Source organism: Malus domestica, chromosome 09 (genome assembly GCF_042453785.1).
Source record: "Malus domestica chromosome 09, GDT2T_hap1".
NCBI classification, from domain to species: Eukaryota; Viridiplantae; Streptophyta; class Magnoliopsida; order Rosales; family Rosaceae; genus Malus; species Malus domestica.
Window position 1 is genome coordinate 12,377,664 of NC_091669.1, and position 27,792 is coordinate 12,405,455.

The following is a 27,792-nucleotide window of genomic DNA, read 5'->3' on the forward strand; positions in this document are numbered from 1 at the left end:
TCTCTCTCTTCCATGCCTGGTCAACTCGCCTAGCACCTCCCTTTCTCTCCTCCATAACCTTCAAACTTCATAATTGGAAGAGCCCAAAGAGACAAGAAATTTCAGAAATAATCGCCAGGGGGGAAAATCCAGTGGCCGGAGAAGAAGAGGACTTCGCCGGAGTTATGAAGGTGCGGGTGGCGTCTGGTGTGGGAGAGGATAGGGTGCGTTTGGTACGTGGGACGGGACGGGACGGAACGGGACGAGGCGTTCCGTCCCGCGTTTGGTACGCCAAAAATGAGTGGAACGGCTGTTCCACGGGACAGATTTTGGGTGTTTTTGCGTCCCACCTCCCCTGGAACGGGTTTGTTCCACGTATGTAGAACACACTGTTTTACCATTTTAAGACAAATATACCCCATGTATTTTTCAAAAATTACACCTTCGTTCCGTCCCGTCCCTTCCCGTTTTGTCCCGTCCCGTTCCGTCCCGTCTGCGTACCAAACGCACCCATAATGCACGATGACGGGGAGGATAAATTTGATGACGGGGAGGATAAATTTTTAGTTGTGACGGGAATATAGATGGTACATCATGTATTTTTATGTATGTGATGAAAAATTTTAATTTCTAAGTTTTTAACCTTTTAACGCACATAACCTACTATTTATATAAGAATACGTGGTGTATCATATCGTGTGACGGTCACATTAAAAAGTTTCTCGATGGGGGAGGAATTGCTAAGTTTAGTAGTGGGACCCTCTTTATTATTTTAGTTTTTGTTGTTACAAAAAGTTTCTGAACTTTTTAATAAATTATGAATTTATCAATCTAGTTGGATGAGTGAGCGAGCCAATTGTCTGCCACGTCAGCAACTAACAATCAAATTGATAGAAAAATTAAGGGAGGTTTGATATTATAACGAATTTATAAGTTGAGGTATGATATTGTAATATTTAAAACATGAGGTATGTGATTGTACTTTGACTAATAGTTGAGATAGTTTTGTGTAATTCATCCTTAATTTTTTTCTAATACGTAACACCAAACGACGGAAAAATGAGCTAAGTTTTATAATGGGGCTAACCATAATAATTTGATTCGAATTTGCGTTTGATGATAATCAAATATAAGATCTCTCACTTACACATGAAGAAGAATAACACTAAACCGTAATACTAACTACTTTCTTAAAAGAGCTCTCTCAAAAGTATATGGATTAGGCCACTTCACCCACCTATATTATTTTTCTTACAAACAGAAAGAAAGATAGGTGTTATGGTCAATAAAAAGGAGGCAGATTCTCTGCCCTTCCACTTCTTCTGTCTTTCTGTTTGTGTGGTCATGGTTAAGTTACGTTAATATTTTATATTACTATTCTTTTTTGTCTTATTATCTCTATAAAAAAATAATATAAAATATTAACGTGGCTTAACCGTGATCACACAAAACTGAAAAACATAGGAGAGGCACAAAAAATGGGAGGGCAGAGAATCTGCCTCCCAATAAAAGACTAAAGAATATGAAAGCAGTGATGCAACTTGATGACGCATCACCCGGAGAAAACGGTAATAATAATATTTTTATAGTTGAACACGCAATTTTTAATTACAACTATATTTTTTTTGTCTCTAATGATAATTTCACTAAATCTTTACGATCAAAATTTCCTCACAACAATGCCACTAAAGTTCTAACAACATGTCACTTTAGTCCTAGTTTATATAAAAGAAAAAGTATATTTCTTTACTTTTCTCAATTTTGCATCTCTCGTTACACATCTTTGGATGGAAAATTATTTTCCTGCTTTATAATTATGAATATCATTCTTGATTTAATTTTTTTTAAATTAATCGGATACATTATGCTATCAGAAAATTAATTTAAAATTTTTTTTTAATAAAATATTAATTTGTCATCGGTAGCACTATTAATAATATTAATTTTTCAATATTAAATTTGTGCTCTTCAAAATTTTGAACCTTTTTCTTTCCATCTAACAAACAAAAAAAAAAAAAAAAAGAAAACCTTTTCTTTTACAACAACTTAAGAAAAATAAAAAAATAAACCCAAAAGAAAAAAGAAATATAAAAATAAAAAATAAGATAAATTTTTTTGACAAATGATATTATCTAATATAAGAGAGTGAGAGAGTTGGCTAATATGGTTAAATACGCATACGCAAGAATCAACCAAAGACCTTTTATTTACAAAGTAAGAGAAATTTCATTCTATTGTAGTCTGGCAAAAAATTTTGAGAAATGTTATTAACACTCCAAAAATCTCATTCTATACTCCTCACAAGTGTATTTTTTTTCCTAATATAGAAAGTTTGGAGTGTAAAATGAGATTTTTTGAATCCTAATAACAATTTCCAAAATTTTTAAAGAAAAAGAAAGAAAATGGGGGAGACTTACAATTAAAAAATTTTAGGCTAGGTGTCATTATCCCAAGGAAAGTGTCGGTGTGCTGTAAGCAGGAAGACTTACAATTACAAAATGCATTTCTGAGTAACATGTGATCTGATACATTTCCTGCGCTGGACATTTTACCTTCAAAGTTTTTCATTTTTTTATTCAAACCTACAATCTCTCACTCTCCTTTTCCACAACTGTTTATTACCAAAGTGCCTTGCTTGGTTTCCTAGTGCTCCAATCCATCACCACCTACTAGGGCGTCATCTCTCTCTCTCTCTCTCTCTCTCACACACACACACAGCAGAGTTAGTGAGAGGGTGTATTTTGAGGTGATCGAGTAGGATCTGTGACTGTGAGTGAAGGAGAGTTCTTTTTTTGTAGAGAGAGAAAGAGATGGGTGTGGATTTGAGGCAGGTAGTGGCAGGAGTGCTGACACTGGCAATGTTTGTGATGCTTGGGAACATGATTAAGAGAGACCATTTTGATTCTGTTGAAGTAAGTCCACAAAACCCATCATTAATCTCTCTCCACAATGCTAAAGATCATCACTTTACTGCTTTTTCTTTGATTTTTTATTGCAGAATAATCAAATTGTATGTCACTGTGCAATAGCATTTTCTCTGCTTCTGGGTTTACTGTTTCATTTGATTTGTCATCTTTGATGGGTTTTCATTGATTTGTTGTAATCGAAGTTTAATCACAGCAAGTTTCAATCTTTGTGTTTTGGGTCACAGTAGATTTGTTGATGTAGATTTACCCCATTTTGTTAGAAATTGAGAGGCAAAATGGATTCAAAACTTTAAGTTTTGTAATAGTTGGGGAAAGATTTCTGGCCAGTGACATTTTTATGTGATTTAAAATATTCAAAACATTTCTATTGCTTGAAGAATTTGATTTGTTATCCAAAAGATTTGTATGTTTCCCCCCTCAGTCATTTGGCACACTTCACTTTTCGGAGTTTTCGCTATAGAAGAGTTGTATAGAGTTCAAGTCTCATGTAGATTTTTTTATGAAGTTTACATTGTTTAATTTCAGGGACGTTGTGTGATTTTCTTATCTTTTGATTTATCCAGGAGAAATTTCCTGGAGGAGGAGGAAGAGATACCTTAGAAACTTCAGAGTATTCAAAGGAGGGCCTTGGTAGCTTCGCTAAGAAGAATGGCGGACCTTGGAAAGATGATGGCGAGGAGCTAAAACAGTGTTGGTCTAAGCCATCTGGTAAGTTTTCATTGCATTTTGAAATCATTGGTAATTTCATATGCTGTTTATTGCAATGATCCGTTACTTTTCGTAATTTCTTATCTTGTTACCTGGCTAGCAGATGATGTAGAGCAGACGGAGGGGTATGTCCTGTTCTCATTAACAAATGGCCCCGAATACCATGTTTCACAGGTATTTAATGAACCGTTGATCTCGTTGATAAAGTTAATAATTTGGAATGTTTAACAAGATTTTCTGTCGTACATTCCTACATTAGCCATTTCATTTGTAAACCAATTCGCTATTCACTCAGTAATCTGTTCCTTGGCATTCTTCAGGTCGCGGATGCTGTTGTCGTGGCAAGGTACCTAGGGGCAACACTTGTACTTCCTGATATTAGAGGGACCAAACCAGGGGATGAGAGGTCAGTCGCTAATGCTCTATTAAAACCCTGTTTTCCTTTGATTATTTATAGTTTAAAAACAAGTAATACTTCTTCCCGTGTTGCTGCTGTCATTGTGCTTGTGTTGGGTTTTGGCAGTAAAAATCTACTGTGTTACTCTATCTGAACTTTGCTGATATCTTCTCTACTAACCATAAAAGAATTCTTCGGTTCGATTTAGATAAAAGATTTTGGCAAGCAACTAATTTAACTGAAATTCCAGGAACTTTGATGAGATTTATGATGTCGAGAAGTTTATAAGTAGCCTGGATGGTGTGGTCAAAGTAGTAAAAAAACGACCTGGTAAATTATCCACAAGGAATCTTGCCGCTGTTAAGGTTCCCAATCGGGTTACAGAAGATTACATTGCTGAACATGTGGAACCAATTTATAGATCAAAGGGCAACATAAGGTTGGCTACTTACTTTCCTTCGGTTAATATGAAGAAGACAGAAGGAAAGAGTTCTAGCGATTCAGTTGCATGTTTGGGAATGTTTGGAACATTAGAGTTGCAACAAGAGATCAGTGAAGTGGTCGAATCAATGGTTGAGCGTCTGAAAACTTTGAGCCGCAAGTCAGATGGCCAATTTGTATCAGTGGACTTGAGGGTTGACATATTGGAGAAGAACGGTTGCCAAGGAGGAGATGAAAGCGGAACAAAAAGTTGCTATAATGCACAAGAGATTGCTTTATTCTTGAGGAAACTTGGATTCGCAAAGGATACCACAATCTATTTGACCGAATCAAAATGGGACGGCAGTCTTGATGCTCTGAAAGACATCTTCCCTAAAACGTATATCAAGGTGCACACTTCTTCTGTTATGCCTTGAATTTTTTTCTATGTTTCAATTTCTTTCCGAAACCCATATCATTGCAATGCTATTTCAGATGTAGATTTTGTACTTAATGAGTCTGGAATTCATTGCAGGATGGCATTATCCCAGCAGACAAGAAGTCAAAGTACCTGGATTCCGAGGGGTCTGAATTCGAGAAGATCATTGACTTCTACGTGTGCGCGCAAAGTGATGTATTTGTTCCAGCCATTTCAGGTTTGTTCTATGCAAATGTGGCAGGTAAGAGAATCGCGTCCAGTAAAACTCAAATACTTGTCCCAGCTGACATCCCCGGTGCCTCTGCATCTCCCTCCAAATTCATCACACATTATGTCTCGAAGAAGAACCATTTGGCTTATGCATGCTACTGCTAATGTCTCTCCGTGAGAAGAAACCCGGGAAAAGGAAAGGCGTGGCAGATGTATCGAAGCCTTCAAAGACGGTGTTAGCTTTCGCTACTTACCTCAATCGGGATTTAGTTGGTTACGCAGATTGGACAGGCTAGTTTGTATAATGTATACTTAATCTGGGTTGCAAGAACCTTAAACAGAAATTGTCTGTTAAAAATGATCATTTGAAGACGGTGTTTGATAGGGCAGGAAATTCTGAACCTTTAAATGGTTCATATCATTTGTTGTTTGATTATATATACCATAACATTTTTCCTTATATTCATTCTAATGTTGTTGTCATATTTTCCAAATCTAGTTGAACAGGAGCATTATTTGTTGCTACACATGCCTTTTTACCGACGGAATGCAATTATGTCTCTCTTATCACGTGTCTGTAAAAACATAATATGGACAATTTATGCAATGCAAATATGTGACTAGTAAAAAGATTAATTAGGGAATGATTTTTACACTTAGTGGTGGATTCAGGAAAAATTATATGGAGTCGCATGTAATATTTTATTTTTTAAATAATAAGAAGGGCGACTCTTCTTTGAGGCATTTTATCAAATAGTTAGAGGGCATGTATGAAGGTCTACTCCAACCTTCAAAAAGGGCAACATCCAAGTTATTCATAGAAATTCGCCGGAAATCAGAGGGTTAGTTGATCCCCCCCTTGCACGCACCTTAGTGCCCTCGCCTATGTCTACACTGCTCTTTTTGTCTTATGCACTTCTATTACTTTTGATGGTTGATGCGCATTTGGATTTTTGTTCAATCCAAAGGCCGTAACCAAAGAAAAAATTGTGGGAGGAAAACAGGAGATCGCAGAAAATCACTTCCCTTTAACTAAACCTACATACACCCAACAAGGTCAACAGATAAAACAAAAATCATGTGTTTGGATCTTGGAACAAAAAGAAAAATGGATTAAAAAGGGAGAGTTGGATCAGGATCCAAGGTAGTTTTGTCCACAGAGGACAATACTAAATCTGACAAAGTTCATATGTACCAGAGATTTTTCGATGTAATCGAAACATGAGTTGGTACATCACGTGTTATTATATAAGTAGTGAGCTATGTAAAAAGTTAATTATTTTAAAATATAATTTTTTATCATTTATATAAAAACACGTAGTATTATCATCCGTATTTTAACCACAATAAAAATTTTCTCCGTATGTACAAGTATAGTATAATCATGTAATTGCAGGTCCTTAAAAAATAAAAATAAAAACAAGTGGTTAGATAAGAATATTCGAATCTAATGATGTGTCACGTTTTATCTTCCGCTTAGTCTTAGTCTTTGGCAGAAGTCACAGAACCCCACTTATATTCTGAAACTTGTCTACCATTTTTAGCTGTAAATTACAAACCTTGAAATAAATAAATAAATAAATAAATAAATCTCCCAAGCCAATTGGATCTCAGAATATAAATGTCATCTTATTTGGAAGTGGTCATTCGTTTTGTTTCATCAATAATTTATATGGAAATAATTTTCGCACACTTATAATATTTTTTGGCAATTAATTTTTTTTATTTATTCAATTAAAATACTTTAAGTAAATATGAGTGTGTACGAGAGGAATTGTATTCACAAATATTACTTTCCTTTTCAGATTTATCTATTGAAGAAAATGAATAACAAAATGGTTAAACTATATTTATAATTTTTAGGGAACTTTAACGAAAAGCTCCCGATACTGTTCACTTTAACGAAAAACCACATTTTTACACTAAAAAGTTAATCCTGGTACTATTCACTTTACCCTTTATTTTGTCCTTATCGTTAAAACTCAAAGTTTTCAAGCCCTTTTCATTAGTTTTCCTTAATTTTTAAGCCGTACAATATTTTATTTCAGTTAAGTATATTGTATGATATTGTTACCCCAACCATTGCATTTTCATTCTATTACTAATTTAATTTGAGCTTGAGCCCGAGTTCATAGTTTCATAGAGGGTGAAACAGCTTTTTCTTTGGTTTTTTGTTTTTTTGAGAAAGAATAAGTAAAAAAAGAAACAAAGAAAAAAAGATGGGAGGGGTAAGGATTAGTCATATCACTAATGTTCTTCTCTTCTGATTTAACAGTTAAATGTAATAAAATAAGTAAATGAAAGGAACAAGCGAGCCGTCTTAGCTCAGCTGGTAGAGCGCGTGGCTTTTAACCACGTGGTCGTGGGTTCGATTCCCACAGACGGCGGAGTGATTGTATTTTTTATTTTTTTTTGGGTCGAATGTGTTGTTTTCTGTATTGTATGGAGTTGGATCGGAGCCCAGACATGTCCGAGAGAGCCTTCGGGGCAAGTCGAACTTGACCTGGCTGGTGGGATTTTTGGGTCTAGCTTTATAATTGTTCTTGTTGTGAAACTGTGTGACTGTTCGTATAATTTGACTAAAAGAATGAAAGTCAAAATTGCAAGGTTAAAATTGTAGGCTTAAAATACTATAAGTTTGGTTTTTAGTTTACTATTTTGGTATGCAAAGTTTTTTTTCATACATTTAAAGAGGTGTTGGATCAGAACCCCTATATATAGTTTAAATCCGAGTTTAATTATTTTGAGATTTTCTTAAAATATGCATAAGCTAAACTACAATACTGTGTACATAAAATATGAAATATTTCTTCTGATTCAGAGGAAAGAACAACACAATTTTGCATCACATCTTCGCTGCCGGGGCTTATAGGATCGGAGGAATGTGTCAGGTTCTTGCTGATCAAAGGATTCCCTGTTAAGGGGAGCGGCGAGAAGGAGTGATTCGCGACGGGTGGAAGTAGTGACCAGGAATGAAAAAGGCGAATTCATGACTTGTTGCACAAGAAATTATACAATCCTCGATCCTGCAATGGAATTCCTTGCTGCGAAGTGGGGGTTGTACTTTGCTTAATTTGGAGCTCGGCTTTAGGGACATTGTTTTCAAGCTGGATTGCAAGGAGTTCTCTACAAAGCCCTTTTCGAGCTCATTTCGTGTTATCAGTTGTCAATGGCAGGGCAGCAACGCAGGGATAATTGGGCTTCCCGCTCTTTATGCATACATTTCTGTACTATGTGCAAGAAATTTAAAGAGACTCACATCAATAGAGAAATACAAAATCATTCGGTCAATTTTGGGGTTTACATCTCCAACGTTATTTTACATAATCGAAAACATTGACTTTACTTTTAGCTAACTTAGTAACTCCACATCGAACACACTTTGTTATCCGTCCTCTGGAATCTTTTCTTCACCAGGCAACGGACCTCCTCCGCTAGTCAATAGTCAGCGCACGTCAGCCGCGCAACCCTGTCTCCAGCACTATTTTTACTCGAGTGTGTATTGTTGATGCCTTGCCCTCTAAGTTTCTGCCAAATTGCAAAACACAATAACTGCAGTATATATCAAGATGCCATGAATATACAGCATAAAGAGGAAAATCGGGCATTAATGATGGAATGAGTGAACCGTATCTGACCCGTTTGGGGTGAGGCTTAGTAGAGTCTTGTCCCATAGAGTCCCGCCCTTGGGGACGGGCGGAGGGGACTTGTTGTCCCTAATATGTAGGGCAGTTAGGCCAGTTTAATCGTCCAAGTAATGATATGTCCCCCCAGCATTTTGATCCCTATCTTTGGTTGAGTTCAACTTGTTGATTCTCGGGCGATAATTAGTAGGATCACGTCTAAATGTGATATCCAGTTGCTGCATTTGCCACATTACAAAACTTACTCAGATTTATTCTTATTTATATGTAAAAAAAAAGTTGCAGATAAAAAGGTTGCAAGACTTGCAGATAAGAAAAGGTTCATCCCAGGTTAACAACGATTGAGGAGAATTGGCAGTACAATCAACTCCAGGCTTCCCGTCATAGACGATCACTCTATCTGCCAGGTACGTACGTAGCCATAATGAAATAGTGCTCAACCACCAACGCAGTTTTCTTCGCATGGAGGATAAACCTCTTTATGACTTCTGCAGCGACGATGCACTGCTCAGAATCAAGGTACACACTTTTCAAGTTGTTCAGATTAACACAACTTTTGTTTGGCATGTCAGTTTTGTTGGAAATTTGAGTAGTTTGAGTAGAAATTTCCTTGTCCCACATTGGCCATTCCCAAAAGATTTTATCACTTTATAAGGTTTTGTCCTTTAAAGAAAGTGATTGGAGTAATAGGCCTGGAGACTAAAATTGGGCTCACCCTTGGGGTTGGGCTTTGGGGTGTAATAATTAATTATAATTAATATATAATTAATATATAATTAATATATAATTAATATATAATTAATATATATTTAATTGTCAAAAAATGGGCTCTTGGGCTCTAATAATTAAATTATTTAACTAATTATTTTTCGGATTTACTTAATTATTTTTTAATTAAATTCGAATTTAATTATTTAATTATTTTTTTTTATGAAAAGACTCATCCTTTTAGATGAAGTCTGAGAGTTCTTTCTGAACACAGAGCAAAGCACCCTTCTGAAGAGATGTCTCTCAACAGTCACACCCCATTCTCATACCTATTGCAAACAGGCATCTATCTGCTATATATACATACATCTGCATAGCATTTAGAACACAGAAATAATAAACTTCATCTTCTACATTCATAAACCTTCTTACTGAGAGAACCACACTAAATTCGCCAGAAGTTAAATTTTCCGGTGCTGGAATTTTAACTTGATCGTTGAATCCTGGTGAAGCAGACGTCCGTAGAACTACAAGCACATAGTAGGGACGAAATTTCTGTTTCAAGGACATTGCGGTACGCAAGCCTCGATCTTCAAGTTGTCTGTTTTATAATTCATATTCTAGTTTATATTTTGTTAGTTTCTATTGCATTTATTATTTATTAGCATATATAAATTATCATAGATTGTTGACTTATATCCAACAAGTTTCTATGTGGATTGGAAGAGAACGACGATTTACATGAGTCGTTCCCAGCGTATTACTCAATAAATGAATACTCGATCACATTAATAAAGCTAATATTACCAACGAAAATAACACATATTACTTGAAAAGCGTAAGAAAATCCTTTGTAGCCCCATTCGGACTGCTGTGCCCTCTTTGTTACCCTCACGTCTTCTTCTTCCTTCTCATCTCCCTCACCATCACCCTCGTCCGACACCTAATTCTAAATCCGAGAAACCGATCACCGTGAATAAATCTCTGGCAAAGAACCAAAGTCTGGCAACAAGCATGCACACTCAGGGCGCAGAGTCTAATAATTATGTCGTTTACCATGTTTAAAACGAGATTCTAATATTTAAATTAGAATCTTTTTGATATTTTGTTATTTGTTTAATTTCTTGCCTATTTGAACCTATATGGTTTCTAGGGTTAAGTTCCACTATAAATAGGTCATATTGGCGTTAAGTTTGCAAAAAATTCATATTGTTATCGATAAAATTTTGAAGTCTTCTCTATTTTTTGGTGAATTCCGAATTGCTGGCGACTTCAGCTTATTTGGTAGTGGATTCTAGCGTGAGAATTTTGATCGATATCCCTTGTCATATATCCGGCTGCGTGAGGTTGGGCTTGTTTCTTTTTTATTATTTTTATCCTAAATAAAATATAATTTAGTAACTGAAAATCTGCGTCGTCTTCCCCAACCGTCCAATTTCTCTGACGTTCGCTGATACCCAAAAACGACAACGTAGTCTGAGTGAGGATGGAAAAAAACGAAAACGGCGTCGTCCCACAGCAGGAGGAGTGGAAGATGGTGGATTTTGGCCCTTCGTCAAAGGGAGAGGACGGCTTGCTTGAATCCCTTCCAACAAAAAAGAAAAGGCTCAGATTTTTCCGTACGCCCGTCCCGAAAATTTTTAGTACGTTCTCTCCTGTTCCTTTTCTACTTTGTTTGTTTGGCTGATTCTTTTCAAAGCGCACAGCTTTTTGGTGCTTCTACTTGGTTGCTTGACAAACACGTAATAGGTTATATATTTGGTTTCTAGAATCTAGGGAATTGTTGACTAAGTTCTTTTGAGGAGAAACTGTTAGTGTTACCCAATTTGGTATCTGTATGGTGATCGAGTCTTCGATCGGATAAAAGAAATAAGGTTAGGGTAAAATGGGAGTTTCATATATGGGCGTACCGTGGATCAGGCATGTATATTAAATTTACTATCTATATACGTCCACAGAATATCTAACGCATACATGTAATGCTTTTTTGGTATGTCTGAGGCACTCGGATGGCCTCTGGTGGATGGTGAAAACTGAAACCATCCAATTTTAATAGAAACGAAAGGGCTTAAAACTATTTCAAATTGTATTGGCTAAATCTTAGGTTACCACTGTAGCAGTGAACTAAACTGTTTCATCTCTCTGTCTGCCTTTGCCTTGTTATGTGCAGAAAATAATATAACAAAGGTTTGGCCGGTGGTAGAATCTGCTCTACTAGAGCATGACATGTCAGGTGAACTGGTATGTCATAATAAATGTTGTTTACGGAAAGTCTTATGTTGAGTTTGTACATCGGTTATCAATATTTGTGTTCTCGACTGCGTATCTGGATTGATGAGATTTTATTTCAACTTATGGCCAGGTTGATGATTGCATGAGAGTCTCTACTACTGAAAAGACTAGAGACCCAAAAGTTCTTGACAAGGCTAAGGGTCTTACTCGCCTTTTGGCAAGAAATTTTCCTGCACGTCTGGTACAAATGCCAGATTCTTTGTGATTGTTTTGTTATATGCAACTTATGATTGGTCTTTGTGTTCAAATGACTTGAAGTAGTTCGTAAGGTTTAGCTTTGTTCTTTCCATGCAATGTTGTTTTTTCTCTTTAAAGGCAACAACATCCCAAGAATATGTGTGTGTATGTAATACTGTATATAGATAGGATAGGAACCCCATTTTTTTAGAGGGATCCTGCTTCTCTGTTCATGGAGTGGGGTCCCGCTTATGATTATCGTCCTATATACATCTATAGCTTTATATCAGAACAATTTTACATTTGAATGAAAATTTAAGATTCTGATTTATCTACCTTTAGTTAAGAATCTAAGATATGATGTATATTTACACTGATTTTTCTTTCTTGCTTGAAAACTCCAAGCATTTCTTTTTTCATGGTACTGGTCTTTGTTTGAGCTATCCTCTATAAGTTTCTCATTTGAGTGCTCAAGATTTTGATTTCAGGCAATAAAAGTACTAAATGACGAAAGGAAATACACTATGATCATGATTGGGCCCAAAAAATACGGGATTGACATGGTGGGTATCTCGTAAATTCCCCTTCTCCTTACTTGTAGCTGGGACCTCTTAGTCTCAGCCATTTAACCCGGTGATTAGACCATATAACTTTTGTATGATGTTAGAAAAGTATAGATTTTGTTTACGACCTAGGTCTAGTGAATAAGGAAAGTGAGGACAATATCAGGAATATGAGCCTTTGGGTGTTCCATCACCTACTTGATGGAGAGGGCTATGCAAATTTAGTTTCCCTTGTTCTAATATCTCTACAATTGTGCACAGGAGAATTTCTATAAACGGCGTGGACGTCTCATAGGTCCAGAGAAATCCACTTTAAAGGTGCATAAAGAGATATAGATTCTGTGCTTTACTGATCTTCCCACTAAAAGAAAATTAATTCTTTGTTCTGCCTGATTTTCTAATTTTTGACGTTATGATTGGGACTCAGGCACTTTGCAAGGTGACGGGCTGTTATGTTATTGTTTCTGTAAGTGTTACCGTTCCTTTTGATTTCGTTGGTCCCATTGCATAGTTGTTTTTCTAGTGTTCCGACATCCAGATGAGGTATGAATTATAGATTTGATGATTTTTGATTTACCTGTAAACTAGGGGTTCAGTGTTCCCGCTACTGGTTCATCTGAAGGATTACAGGTAGTCAAGAGGATTGTGGACGATTGCTTTCAGAATGGAACGTCCCCTGCATCCCTTATCTGGCTTGAAAGGAGACGTAAAGTGGTGAATATTCTCAAGGCTGTGTGTTTCTGAATTATGTTCTTCTGTCACCAGTGTGGCAACATTATGTTTCCAGTGAATAGACCATCAACGCTGTTGATCTTTGTTTAAATGCACGGTCCAGATTCAGTCTTATAATGTCATTATGTGAAACAGTCCGGCAAGAGAACATGACACCATATATGTGGCATTCTTTCTCAGTTTAAAGAAGTTATTTGCTTCCTAAGGTATTGCTGATCACATGTGCTCTCCTCTTGTGGGCATGCAGGCTGATAAAATTACTGTCGATAACCCATTTTACCAAATTGGAATTAGACCTAGCATTGATGTTGGTCGTTACCTTTGTTCATCCCTACTGGTAATACTTCTGGAGTTCCTACTTTTTAACATTTTACAACAGTGATTAGGATCTAGAGCTTTTGATTGTTACTTCTAATATAAGAGGCAACTTCTTGAGCTTTTAGATATTGACATGCTTCGAATTGGTTGTTGTCAACAGGAACTCGTGAAAACCCAATTGATTTGCTGTGAACACGCACATAAAAAGTTTTCTGAGGCACTGCATCAGGGACATTTTAGAGATGTGCTAGAGATGATACAAGATACAGATGTGCTGGAGAAAATAGCAGAAAAGTTCAGCTCTTGGGTAAGCAATTAATTAATTTTACATTTAAGCTATATTAATGCAACCGAATAGGCTTCTTAGTTTTTTCCCCGTAAGTGCGCGCTATGCGCTAAACATTTTTTCACTGAGAGCTAGCTCGTGTATAACTTATGTTGAATTAATGGCCACAAGTGTCCAAAACAACTTTCGGCTAATAAACAAACCAAATTAAAAAAAGGTGAAAGACATCATGATGAGGAGGCATCATGATTATGTTTGTTGAAAAGAAAAGTTGATGGTCATGATGATGTTTTTGAATTTTTTATTGGGTGATGATGATGGATGAATGTTAGCATACGGAAGTGAGAAAGAGAGAGGTAGTTGTGTGCACCATTTTCTGGTTTGTAGTCCATCTTTGAGAGAGCAAAGAGAGCTGCAGAGAGCAGAAAACTGAGAGCAGAAAGAGAAGAAAGAAAGGTGATTTCTTTCTTTGTTGGTACTCACTCAATCAAAGTTGTATTTGTATATTAGCTTTGAGTTTTGTATAGAGAGGAAATTATTCACTATATTTCTCTCTCTATTTGTTTCTTTGGTGAGTGAGAGTTATTGGGTGTATTGGGTTATTTGGGTTGTGAGATTGCCAACACTTTGTAAACTCCCATTTGGTTGATAGTGGATTATTGGGTGAGCTCCTACTGCTCCGAGGACGTACTCCAGTTACACTGACTGTTGAGGAACCTCGTTAAAATCTTGGTGTCTTTAATATTTTGTTCTTGCATTTTCATTTGATAAATTTCCTGTGGGTTAGCTTGAGTTGGTTCCATAAGGTTTGGTGCTGTCCTAGCACAACAATTGGTATCAGAGCACTAGTTGCTCTTGGGTACTGTCTAGTTGCCAAAGATGTCAGACGGGCAAGATGAAAATCCTTTTGGAAGCACCTCCGGGTTTGCAAGAACTACGGTGCAAAATGCAAAGTTCGAAGTGGAAAAGTTTGATGGCACAAACAACTTTGGGATGTGGCAATGTGAGGTCAAAGATGTGTTGGCTCAACAAGATCTACTTACCGCTTTGGGAGAGAAGCCGGAAGCTATGTCGAAGCCGGAATGGGAGAAATTAAATTTGTGGGCTTGCTCTTCAATTCGGTTGTGCCTTGCAAAAACTCAGAAGTATTTTGTGATGCGGGAGACGGTAGCAAGTGTGTTGTGGCAAAAATTGGAAGACAAGTATATGACGAAGAGTGCAGAGAACCGGCTACACTTGAAGAAAAAGCTCTACCGCTTCCAATACAAAGAAGGTACAAAAATGATTAGACACCTTGATGCTTTTAATAAGTTGATTGCCGACTTGTTAAATTTAGATGAGGATATTAAGGATGAAGATAAGGCCTTAATATTGTTGAATTCCTTGCCGGACTCTTACGAGCATTTTGTTACCACTATTATGCATGGTAAAGAAACTGTGAAATTTGAAGATGTGTCAAATGCCTTGATGAATTATGAAATGAGGCATAGAGATAAAAATCATGATAGTACCTCATTTCATAATTCATCAAGGCATTTGAAGATGTGTCAAAGGTTTTCTACCTTTAGAGTTTCCTCTAGGTCGAGACTGTGAAATTTGAAGATGTGTCAAATGCCTTTGGAAAGGGATGAATGTGCCTTTTGTCGTAATAAGGGCCATTGGAAGAAAGATTGTCCAAAATTGAAGACCAAAGGCAAAGAAAGTTCTGAAGCTAATGTTGCTGAGGTTGAAACAGATTTTTCTGATTTTGCTTTAACCACTTCCTCATCATTTGATTGTGCTACTAAGTGGGTGTTGGATACGGGTTGTACTCATCATATGACTCCTCACAAGGATTGGTTTTCAAGCTTGAAAGAGTTTGATGGTGGCGTTGTGTTCATGGGAGATGACAATCCTTGCACAACAAAAGGGATTGGTACAGTTCGTTTGAAGTTGCATGATGGCATGGTTAAAGAGTTGACAGGTGTTCGGTATGTACCGAATTTGAAGAAAAATCTTATTTCTTTGGGTACTTTGGAATCCAAGGGTTTCAGGTTTCATTCAGATGGACAGACATTGAAAGTTACTTATGGTGCACTTGTTGTGATGAAAGCTCCTAGATGTGGCCATTTGTATTTATTGCAGGGAAGCACTGTGACAGGTGAAGCATTTGTAGTCTCTGAAAATATGGGCACATCTGATTCAGATACTACTAGATTGTGGCATATGAGATTAGGCCATGCCGGTGAGAAAGCTCTACAAGGGCTTGTGAAACAAGGTCTTCTAAAAGGTGCCACGACTTGTAAGTTTGATTTCTGTGAGCATTGTGTCTTGGGGAAGCAAACTAGAGTGAAGTTTGGTACTGCTGTACATCAGACGAAGGGCATTCTTGATTATGTGCATTCGGATGTTTGGGGTCCTACAAAGACTCCCTCTTTGAGTGGTAGACATTGGTTCGTGACCTTTGTTGATGATTATTCAAGAAGGTCTTGGGTCTACACTATGAAGCATAAGAGTGAGGTGTTAAGCATTTTCTTGGGTTGGAAGAAAATGGTTGAGAACCAGACTGGGAGAAAGATTAAGATTTTGAGATCGGATAATGGTGGTGAATACACATCCGATCCTTTCTTTAAAGTTTGCAAAGAGGAAGGAATTGTGAGACATTTTAGTGTTCGGGGAACTCCACAACAAAATGGAGTTGCAGAAAGATTGAATCGAACCTTGCTTGAGAAGGTTAGATGTATGTTGTCTCAGTCGGGTTTAAGCAAGTCATTTTGGGCAGAAGCAGTTAATTATGCATGTCACATCATCAACCGATTACCCTCAGCTGTTATTCAGGGTAAGACACCAATGGAGGTATGGACTGGAAAACCTTCTTCTGATTATGACTATATCCGTATTTTTGGTTCACCTGCTTATTTTCATGTGACTGAAAATAAACTTGATCCTAGAGCCAAAAAGGCTATCTTTCTTGGTTTTAGTAGTGGTGTCAAAGGTTACAGGTTGTGGTGTCCAGAGATGAAAAAACTTGTAATCAGCAGAGATGTGACATTTGATGAAGAAAGTATGTACAAAGTCTCTGAGAAGAATGTGAAAGATGTCCAACAGGTGGAGCTTGAGAAAGTTGCCTCTGGTACTTCAAATCCTATTTCCGCTGATGTCGAAGCCACTACAAGTGAAGAAGTGGGAGACCATGAGGATGTTGAAGAAGTTGAACTTGAAGATTCTATTCAAGTTGAAAAGCAAGTTTCACCTCAAGAGTCTATTGCCAAAAACAGAGGAAAGAGACAAATTACCAAGCCAGCTCGGTATAGTGACTATGTTTCTTTTGCTCTTCCTATTATCACTGATGATATTCCATCTAATTTCGAGGAAGCCATTGAGAGTGAAGAGAAGAAGAGGTGGTGCAATGCCATGGGTGATGAGATGAATTCTCTCTTGAAGAACAAGACTTGGGAGTTAGCTAAATTGCCTAAGGGCAAGAAAGCTATCGGTTGCAAATGGGTGTATGCCAAAAAGGAAGATGCTGATGAGAAAAGCAATGTGAGATTTAAAGCAAGATTAGTTGCTAAAGGGTATGCACAAAAGGAGGGCATTGACTACAATGAAATATTTTCTCCAGTTGTGAAGCACTCCTCAATTCGTATTATGTTAGCTCTTGTTGCACAATATGATCTTGAGCTTGTGCAACTTGATGTGAAGACGGCTTTCCTACATGGTGATTTGAATGAAGAGATTTATATGTGTCAACCGGATGGGTATATAGTGAAAGGGAAGGAAAATTTGTTTTGCAAATTGAAGAAATCACTTTATGGCTTGAAGCAATCTCCAAGGCAATGGTATTTGAGGTTTGATAAATTTATGAGAGGCCAAAATTATTCTAGAAGTCAATATGATCATTGTGTGTACTTCAAGAAGTTGCAAGATGGGTCTTTCATTTATTTGTTGATATATGTTGATGATATGTTGATTGCCTCAAAAAATGTTGAAGAGATTGAAAAATTGAAGAAGCAAATGAAGAATGTGTTTGAGATGAAGGATCTTGGTGAAGCGAAGAAGATCCTTGGCATGGAGATCACTAGAGATAGAGAGAAGGGTTTGGTCAATTTGAATCAAAGACAATACCTTGAGAAGTTGATTCGGAAGTTTGGAGTTCATGATTCAACCAAACCGGTTAGTACCCCTTTGGCTCCTCATTTTAAATTGAGTTCTCTACAATGTCCTAAAAATGATAAAGAGAAGCTGCAAATGAAAAATATACCATATGCAAATTTGGTTGGTAGTTTGATGTATGCAATGGTATGCTCTAGACCGGATATTGCTCATGCAGTTGGCATGGTGAGTCGATATATGCATAATCCAGGTAAAGAGCACTGGCAAGCAGCTAAGTGGATATTGAGATATCTCCATGGTACTCGAGATGTTGGTTTATGCTTTGAGAGAGATGACTCTGGTATTGGTCATTTTGCAGTTGGTTATGTTGATTCAGATTATGCAGGTGATCTGGATGGAAGGAAGTCTACTACAGGCTATGTGTTTACTATGGCTAAAGGACCAGTTTGTTGGAGGTCCATTTTGCAGTCGTCTGTTGCCTTGTCTACTACAGAGGCTGAATATATGGCAGTTGCTGAAGCTATAAAGGAGGCCATTTGGATACATGGGCTGATTAGAGATTTGGGGGTTGATCAGAAGCAGGTGGAGGTACATTGTGATAGTCAGAGTGCCATTTATTTGGCTAAGTATCAGGTTCATCATGCGAGGACCAAGCACATAGATGTGCGTTATCACTTTGTTCGTGAAATTGTTGGTGAAGGGGAAATCATTCTCCAGAAGATTCCAACTAAAGACAACCCCGCTGATATGTTGACTAAGGTTGCTGGTGTAGCCAAGTTTGTTCACTGTTTGAACTTGGCTCACATTATGCCTATATAAAGAAGGCGTTGAGCAGTAGGAGTTTTGGAGCATTTGGCTCGGCATGAGTTGTTCTCTTGCTAGTGTTCGGGAGTGATGTTGTGTGCTAATTGTGTTGGTTGGCTTATCATGGCGTTTTCGGAACTTGGCCAAGGTGGAGATTGTTGAATTAATGGCCACAAGTGTCCAAAACAACTTTCGGCTAATAAACAAACCAAATTAAAAAAAGGTGAAAGACATCATGATGAGGAGGCATCATGATTATGTTTGTTGAAAAGAAAAGTTGATGGTCATGATGATGTTTTTGAATTTTTTATTGGGTGATGATGATGGATGAATGTTAGCATACGGAAGTGAGAAAGAGAGAGGTAGGTGTGTGCACCATTTTCTGGTTTGTAGTCCATCTTTGAGAGAGCAAAGAGAGCTGCAGAGAGCAGAAAACTGAGAGCAGAAAGAGAAGAAAGAAAGGTGATTTCTTTCTTTGTTGGTACTCACTCAATCAAAGTTGTATTTGTATATTAGTTTTGAGTTTTGTATAGAGAGGAAATTATTCACTATATTTCTCTCTCTATTTGTTTCTTTGGTGAGTGAGAGTTATTGGGTGTATTGGGTTATTTGGGTTGTGAGATTGCCAACACTTTGTAAACTCCCATTTGGTTGATAGTGGATTATTGGGTGAGCTCCTACTGCTCCGAGGACGTACTCCAGTTACACTGACTGTTGAGGAACCTCGTTAAAATCTTGGTGTCTTTAATATTTTGTTCTTGCATTTTCATTTGATAAATTTCCTGTGGGTTAGCTTGAGTTGGTTCCATAAGGTTTGGTGCTGTCCTAGCACAACAACTTATAGGGTTAAAACCATGATTAGTGTGCTGGAAATATCAATATTTCCATTTTGGTATCCCAATATTTCCATTTTGGTATCCCTTTTATGTTTAAAAGTATTGCCAGTCTCTGATAAATTCTGGTGAGTTAGTTTTGGTTCCTGGAGGCAGACAAGAAAATGAAGGCAGAGAACACAGAATCGGGGGGGGGGGGGAATGTGAAAGGTTTCTTATCTGTGAAGTAATCACAGATATTTCAATAAATATCAACTTAGGATATTTCCTTACAAGCTAATCTAGAGCAATCTCAGCCCTTGATTTAAAACAAAGATCTAAAGCATACACTTGTCTTATGAGACTAGACATACACTTTTCTATTGATTTCTTTCTTCTTAAACACTTGAACAAAACTGAATTCTATTTAATTCCAACACTCCCCTTTAAATGAATTCTGGTTTTGATCCCAAGCATTCCTCTGAGATAGACAAACCTTTCCCTCGGTAGAGCTTTGGTGAAGATGTCGGCCATTTGATCCTGTGATTTGCAGTAGATCAGTTCAATGGTATTCTCCTGCAAGGCTTCCCTTATGAAGTGAAACTTCCTTTTGATATGCTTGGTTTCTGATGAAAAATAGGATTCTTGGTCATAGCTATTGCTGATGTGTTGTCACACATAAGTGGTGAAGCATCCACTTGCATTTCACCAAAATCCTTTAACACAAACCTCAACCATATAGCTTGGGAGGTAGCCATTGCAGCACTCACATACTCTGCTTCAGCCGTAGACAATGCAACACTTTGTTGCTTGACAGAAGCCCAAGAAAATATCCCTGAACCGAATGTAAATGCATATCCTGAGGTACTTCTCATGTCATCTTCACTGCCACCCCAATCACTGTCACAGAAGCCTACCAGAATTGCTTTTTCTCCCTTTTCATATTTGATTCCATAGTCCAAGGTCCCTGAGATATACCTTAGTACTCTCTTAGCAGTTCCCATGTGAATTCTCGTGGGATTATGCATAAACCTTGATAAGAGACTGGCTGCATACATAATGTCAGGTCTTGTAGCAGTCAAATAAAGCAGACTTCCAACCATCCTTCGGTATAAGCATTCATCAGCAGATTCAGAACCATCCACTTTACAAAGTTTCTCATTCGTGATCAATGGTGTTGCCACAGATTTGCAACCTTTCAGATTGAATCTTTCAAGCAGTGATTGTGCATACTTCTGCTGATGTATGAAAATCCCAGTAGCTTCTTGTATTACTCCAATTCCCAAGAAGTGATGCAACAAGCCAAGATCCGACATCTCATATTGTCTCATCATTTCCCTTCTAAATTCTTCAATCATTTCTTCACAATTACCAGTAAAGACCACATCATCAACATATATAGACACAATAAGCATCTCAGAGTTCTCACCAGTTTTTGTATATAATGTAGCTTCACTAGGACTTTTGTTAAATCCACTCTTGCTGAAATAGGAGTCTATCTCACTGTACCAAGCCCTGGGGGCTTGTTTGAGTCCATACAGTGCTTTGTTTAACTTGTAGACCTTATCCTCTTTATTTGGCACTTCAAATCCTTGTGGTTGATCCACATACACTTCTTCCTCCAAAATGCCATTTAGAAAAGCTGATTTGACATCTAACTGGTGAAGTTTCCATCCCTTTTGGGCAGCAAGAGCAATCAAGGTTCTAATGGTGTCTAACCTTGCCACTGGGGCAAAGGTTTCATTGAAATCTACCCCAGGTTGTTGTGAGTAGCCCTTGGCAACTAATCTTGCTTTGTTCTTCTGTATTGATCCATCCAAATTCAGTTTGATCTTGTAAATCCATTTCACACCTATCACAGGTTTATCACTCGGTCTATTTACCAATTTCCAAGTAGAGTTTTTCTCAATCATGGCAATTTCTTCACTCATTGCTTTCTGCCAGGATTGATCCTTCTCAGCTTCTTCAAAACTCTCTGGTTCAACAACACAATAGTTACACACTGCATAGATCTCATTTAAACTCCTCATTCTCACTGGAGTTGTTTCAGGGGAGGAATCCTGTAATTCTTGTCCTTCTGCATTTGAAGTAGAGGACTGAGATCCTTGTGTTGGAGTTGAAAAGTCAGTTTGACTCTCATCTTGTATAACAGGTTCATTCACATTTTGCACTTCAGCTTGTGCTTCTTCCATTGCTAGTGGAAATGAGATAGTGTCTATGTTATTGGTTTCCCAATTCCATGCTTCATTCTCCTTGAACACCACATCCCTTGAGAGAATCACTTTGCGTGACTCAATATTGTAGAGCCTATAGCCCTTTTCACAGCTTCCATAACCTACAAGGACACACTTGACACTATTGATCTCAAGCTTGTGTCGTAGTTGAGATGGTATCTGTGCATAGCAGATTGATCCGAACACCTTCAAGTGCTTCACACTTGGTTTTCTGCCACTAAATGCCTCAAACGGTGTTTTCTTCTCAAGTGCTTTAGTTGGACACCTGTTTAGGAGATACACAGATGTATTGACAGCTTCACCCCAAAAAGAAAGTGGCATTTTCTTATCATGGAGCATTGACTTGGTCATTTCAACCACGGTCCTGTTCTTCCTCTCAGCCACACCATTCTGTTGTGGTGTGTAGGCCACTGTCAATTGCTTCTGCAATCCTGCTCCTTCACAGAATTCTTGGAACTCAAGTGAAGTGAATTCACCACCTCTGTCGCTTCTTAGTCTTTTGATCTTGAGACCACTCTGAAGTTCAACCATCATTTTGAATTTCTTGAAGATTGAAAAGACTTCACTCTTGTTTCTCATAAGATATACCCAAACCATCCTGGTGCAGTCATCAATGAATAGCAGAAAATATCTGTTCCCACTGAGTGTAGGTGTCTTCATTGGACCACACACATCTGTGTGTATGAGTTCTAGAGGTTGACTTGCTCTCCATGCACTTCCAGTTTCAAAAGAGTCCCTGTGATGCTTCCCCAATATGCAACCTTCACACGGTTCTTTAGTCTCTTGTAACTCAGGAAGACCAGTCACCATTTGTAGTTTCTCCAATCTCTTTAAACTGTGAAAGTTGAGATGTCCGAACCTCTTATGCCATAACCAAGAGGTTTCTGCAACACTTGCTTTTAGGGCAATTGAATCATTGTAATCTAGCATAAGTGGAAAGCTTTTGTTTTCTGTCATGCCAACTTGTGTTACCAAGTTTTGGAGGCTTCTGTCATCAAAGATCTCCACCATATTGTCTCCAAAAAGTAAGAAGTAACCATGAGCAATCATCTGTCCCACACTAAGGAGATTCTCATCAAGACCTGGTACAAGTATTACATCCTTGATGAATCTTCTTCCACCCTTTGTCTCTAGAACAAGAGTTCCTTTTCCAGTAGCTTCCACTAGTTGTCCATTCCCCATTTTAACTCTGCAATTGAAGCTTCTGTCAATGTTGATCAGCAAGGATTCATATGCAGTCATGTGATTATTGCATCCATTGTCAATATACCAGATTCCTCTCTTGTTTTCAGTTTTTGCAACACTACAAGCATAAAAGACATTTACTTCCTCTTCTTCTGCTCTATGTGCATAGTTGACAACTTGGTTCCTTCTTGGATTACAATCTTTTGCTAGATGGCCAAATCTGTCACACTTGGTGCATTTGGGTTTTCCCTTGAACCAGCAAACACCATAGTGTAATTTGTCACAGATTTTACACTTGGTTTTGGTAGACTCACTGCTAGATTCTGATTTTGATTGTGAAGTATGGTTGTTGTCCCATTTCTTCCCTTTGCCTTTCCATAATTTCTTTTGATTTGAGTTGCTCCCCTGACCCCTGTAACTGCTATCTCTCTCAGTCACACTTAGGCTAGTAAAGGCCTTTTCAGCTAAGTTTTCAGAATGCATATTTAACCTCTGCTCATAGCCTTTCAATGTACCAATCACTTCTTGAACCTCAATGGAGTCAAGGTCTTTAGTTTCTTCTATAATAGATGCGATGGAATCATAAGATTTAGGCAAGCTAATAAGTATCTTTTGCACTAATCTTTGATTTGTCAGTTCTTCACCAAGAGTTTTCATTTGATTCACAATATCAGTCAATCTTGTTAAATAAACAGATAGAGCTTCACCATCATTCATCCTAGTATACTCAAAATCTCTTCTTAAACATTGTAGTTTGACAGACCTAACCTTTTTGTCACCACGAAATTCTTGTTGAAGAACATCCCATGCAGTCTTGGAGGTTTCAAAGTTTGAGATTCGAGGAAAGATCTCATCAGACACTGCCCCTTGAATGATACCAAGAGCTTTTGCATCTCTGGTTTCATTAACTTTCATTGCTATCTTCCTCACAGACTGTTGATCTTCATCGCTAGAATCATCTTCATTTTCTGCAGTTTCATAACCCTTGTCCACCAAAGTCCAGAGATCATGTGATTTGAATATGGTCTTCATCTTGATGGACCAAAAATCGTAGTTGATCCCATTGAAAATAGGAGCCCTCAGATCTCCTCCACTGCTCGAAGTAACCATGTGAGGCTTTGTAAGAACATATGAGATTTTCACGATCCGGGTATGTTTTTCCCCCTTTTCTTTTCAGAGATACGAAGCACACACACACAAAACGCCCAGTCCTGAATTTGATCAGAACCTATGCTCTGAGGCCATGATAAATTCTGGTGAGTTAGTTTTGGTTCCTGGAGGCAGACAAGAAAATGAAGGCAGAGAACACAGAATCGGGGGGGAATGTGAAAGGTTTCTTATCTGTGAAGTAATCACAGATATTTCAATAAATATCAACTAAGGATATTTCCTTACAAGCTAATCTAGAGCAATCTCAGCCCTTGATTCAAAACAAAGATCTAAAGCATACACTTGTCTTATGAGACTAGACATACACTTTTCTATTGATTTCTTTCTTCTTAAACACTTGAACAAAACTGAATTCTATTTAATTCCAACAGTCTCAATAAGGATGGCTTGTTTGCTGTTAATGAGCAAGTTTTTATGAGCATGTTTTCTACAGAATTCTCCGGAAGTGCATGCTAATACAGCAGAGACACTTTGTGCTGTAGCAAGGTTCGCTCCACCTGGACTTGCTACTAAAATATCTAGCCCAAGGTAGCATTATGCCTTCTTACATTTACGATAAATTGATGTTGCTTTCATTTCTGCTCTAAGATTCTGCAGTGAGTTCATTTTGTGCACATTCTACGCAGTTTTATGAGAAGATTGTTCCGGCATGCTTTGGAGGACTCACGACCGCAATATGTTCTTATTAACTTATTGTCAGTGTGCTTGTATATGTTAGACCCTACGAGGCTAAATTCGAGAACATATGAGAATTTCGGTGGACTTCAAATTACTTATGGGTCGGTAGATACTGCTAATTCCGAGACTGTTGTTGGCATGCTGGAGATCCTAGGTAAGGTTAAGTCCTTAGTTTGGTCATTTGGTACGTGGTACTTGCATTCAGTTAGGTTGGTGCTCACGACTACTTGCGTTATGTTTTCTGTTTTAATTTTAAATTAGTGCGCTCTGATCTTTCCTTGACTCCACATGGGATTAAACAAAAACCTGTAATGTAATGAGGCTCCCGTTGTATTTAGTTGAGTTGTAGTCCAGTTTTGTATTATCCATAGGATTCTGCCCAATTTTGGACTTGTCCAATCCTTTGTTCTTCTGTGTAACAATAGGTCGTGTAGATAATTTTGGATTGGTCAAAAATTGATGCTGCAAAGCATGCTATGATACAGGTGATTTGCTGAAGCTTTTGGATGTTTCAACGGCGGACAATGTGTTGCTAACTACATATGGCAAGTTACAGCCACCTCTTGGACAACATCGTTTAAAGATTGTAGAGTTCGTTGCAGTATTACTGAGTGTGGGTGGTGAAACTGTTGAGAAGGAATTGATTCGTCTCGGAGCAATTCAAAGAATTTTAGACTTGTTTTTCAAGTAAGCTTGAGAATTTTCTTGTCCAAGAAAGAGTGTGTTGATACAAGGTCTTACTTCTCACGTTTTGTTCTCCAGGTACCCATATAACAACTTTGTCCATCACCACATAGAGAACATAATAGTATCATGTTTAGAAAGCAAGAATGCTCCTCTTGTACAATATCTTCTTTGTGAGTGTGATCTTGTCGGAAAAATACTTACAGCAGAAAATAATTACACTTTAGGAGCTGATCCAAAACGGCCGACAGTTCCTGATGAGGGTAGATCCCCACCCAGGTTAGGGAACATTGGACATTTAACGCGTATATCCAACAAAATCATTCAACTGGGAAACAACAATAGCGAGATTCAGGCATATTTGCAGGTTCGTACTTTTATTTCTTCGTATTTATGTTTCTTGTTCTGTGAGGTTCTAATATTTATATATTGGAATAAATATTTACATGAGAAGCTTTCTTGTCAGGAAAATAGAGAGTGGACCGATTGGCATACGAATGTCCTATCAAGGCGTAATACTGTGGAGAATGTCTTTCTATGGGCTTGTGGGTATGTTTTCCTCTCAAAAGTAGTTGGTTTGAACCTGCAAAGTAACTCAGCGTACTGGTTACATTCAGTCAGTGTTTTCATTTCTGGTTATGTCTGATGTATCACTGTTCTCTTGTTTACATCTAAGCTAAGTATTTGCGTTCGGAGCTAAGCTAAGTATTCGTGGTGTAATCAATTGTAACAGGAACCCGGCAGTACAGGAGGAGATGTGTGATATGGAAGATGATTATAGAGCAGTTAAGCTGATACTTCCTACAAGCCCCTGTAGAAAAAAAATGCGTTGCTCGCCTACAGATAATGTTAGCGAAGATGTTAGAACATCGGAACTGGAAGACCAGAAGATATAGTGGAAGTGTTTTCATGATAGCATCTCTTTATGTATTGAGGTGTTACTGAATTTGAAAAATTGATGTAAGGACGGAAGATTTTGTCAGCTTCGTTCTCTGGTCTCACTTGTCCAATGTCATTGCAAGGCTATTATCTCCCAGTTCAAGCATTTTGAAATGAAGCATATATGCATGGAGAAGAACACGGTGACTGATTTTCTGACTAGGTTGAGTTTCTTCATTGATGTAGGATGCTCCTTTGAATCTTCGCCCTCTATTTTCGGTTATCATCCTTCTGTCTTCTGATGAACCAGCTGGAGTTGCAAGGCCGAAGGCCGTTTGCATAAGCCTAGTGAGCTATTTTTTTCATTTCGTTTGCTGTTTGCTTGGGCTTTGGGGGACCCCATTTTAACCAATATTGTGAGATAGTTTGATAATTATTTCATGTTTGGTTCTGAAAATGCACTTGTAGTTTTCAAATCAACTAATCCGATTTGCATTTTGGTTCATTGGTTCTATTGGTAGATTTGAGGAGCTACATATTATTATGGGGTTTCCTTTGATAGAGGACAGTTAAGAGTCGGAAAATGCAAAATAAAGGCTGGTTTTATTTAACTTGCGTATGGCCGGTTTATAATTGATGGTGCTAAATTAGTGTTTCTTGCAAGTTCATGACGGCGCTGAATGTGGGCCTCTCTTGCATCAGCGGTCTACATTCATATGGTAACATTGTGCTTTGTAATAAAAATCATTTGTGCTTCGTAGTGAAAATCATTTGTGATTGGATGCATCGATCACATCTCATAAAAACATGATATACTTAGTTGTGATGAAGATCACTCATAATTTTTTGAAAAAGAATATGAGGAATCAACAATAATTAAACATTGAGAAGGAAAGTGGACAAGATGTGAAATTGAATGAGGTGATACTTTTGAAGTTGGTTTAACCCAGTAGTGTTTGTACTACTAATAAGAAAAGTTGAACTCTTTTTATAAATGTGGGTTAGCCCAGTAGTGTTTGCACTCAAGTTTTATTTAGCTGTAAGTACACAATAACTACTCAATCTTTAGAGCAGCTGCAGCGTATGTTGGAGCCGGATGGACAAGCGACTTTGAAGACCCACACGCCCCAGCAACAACCTCCAGCCCATGCAAGCGATTGGGGAGGGAGGAGGCCCAAGTGAGAGGCCCAACGCGAATTGGTGGCCCGAGAGCTTGAGGACTGTCTAATGCATGGCTGACGCCATGGTAACGTCAACCACATTTAAAATTAATAAAAAATGTTAAAAATTAATAAAAAAAATGTCAAAAAATTAATTTTAAAAAAATAAAAAAGTAAACGATTGATAAAAAAATCCGAAAAAATTTTTTAAAAATTAAAAAAAAGATTTAATTTTTCAATAAATAACTTATCATTATCTTCCACCTTACACCGCGATTTTATATTTTCTCAAAT

At 37.7% G+C, this 27,792-nt stretch overlaps 2 protein-coding genes and 1 non-coding gene across 3 annotated transcripts; all 3 read left to right on the plus strand.

Moving 5' to 3' along the window:
- The first annotated feature begins 2,430 nt into the window (after positions 1–2,430).
- LOC103429255 (protein MANNAN SYNTHESIS-RELATED 1-like) lies at positions 2,431–5,540 on the plus strand. Its single transcript, XM_008367402.4, has 6 exons — positions 2,431–2,891; positions 3,470–3,614; positions 3,718–3,788; positions 3,935–4,020; positions 4,262–4,841; positions 4,967–5,540. Exons 1-6 carry the CDS (start codon positions 2,790–2,792, stop codon positions 5,243–5,245), a joined length of 1,263 nt encoding a protein of 420 aa, XP_008365624.3. The 5' UTR covers positions 2,431–2,789; the 3' UTR covers positions 5,246–5,540.
- A 1,854-nt stretch (positions 5,541–7,394) lies between these two features.
- On the plus strand, positions 7,395–7,467 carry TRNAK-UUU (transfer RNA lysine (anticodon UUU)). The gene has a single exon. It is a non-coding gene; the product is annotated as a tRNA-Lys (tRNA).
- Positions 7,468–10,918: 3,451 nt separating this feature from the next.
- Positions 10,919–26,826, plus strand: LOC114827121 (uncharacterized). The gene is made up of 14 exons (XM_070804362.1): positions 10,919–11,051; positions 11,603–11,673; positions 11,795–11,905; positions 12,726–12,782; positions 12,892–12,930; positions 13,053–13,178; positions 13,444–13,533; positions 13,675–13,821; positions 24,531–24,625; positions 24,724–24,929; positions 25,261–25,462; positions 25,538–25,826; positions 25,926–26,008; positions 26,193–26,826. The coding sequence occupies exons 1-14, from the start codon at positions 10,919–10,921 to the stop codon at positions 26,353–26,355; spliced, it is 1,812 nt and encodes a 603-aa protein (XP_070660463.1). The 3' UTR covers positions 26,356–26,826.
- The last annotated feature ends 966 nt before the right edge of the window (positions 26,827–27,792 follow it).

Excerpts from the sequence above, each read along its gene's own strand:
- LOC103429255 (XM_008367402.4), top strand. The coding sequence starts at position 2,790 with ATGGGTGTGGATTTGAGGCAGGTAGTGGCAGGAGTGCTGACACTGGCA. Across the intron at positions 3,615-3,717 it reads GTGTTGGTCTAAGCCATCTG|ATGATGTAGAGCAGACGGAG; the intron begins GTAAGTTTTCAT and ends CCTGGCTAGCAG. Across the intron at positions 4,021-4,261 it reads ACCAAACCAGGGGATGAGAG|GAACTTTGATGAGATTTATG; the intron begins GTCAGTCGCTAA and ends CTGAAATTCCAG.
- LOC114827121 (XM_070804362.1), top strand. The coding sequence starts at position 10,919 with ATGGAAAAAAACGAAAACGGCGTCGTCCCACAGCAGGAGGAGTGGAAG. Across the intron at positions 13,534-13,674 it reads ACCTTTGTTCATCCCTACTG|GAACTCGTGAAAACCCAATT; the intron begins GTAATACTTCTG and ends TGTTGTCAACAG. Across the intron at positions 26,009-26,192 it reads GTCTTTCTATGGGCTTGTGG|GAACCCGGCAGTACAGGAGG; the intron begins GTATGTTTTCCT and ends CAATTGTAACAG.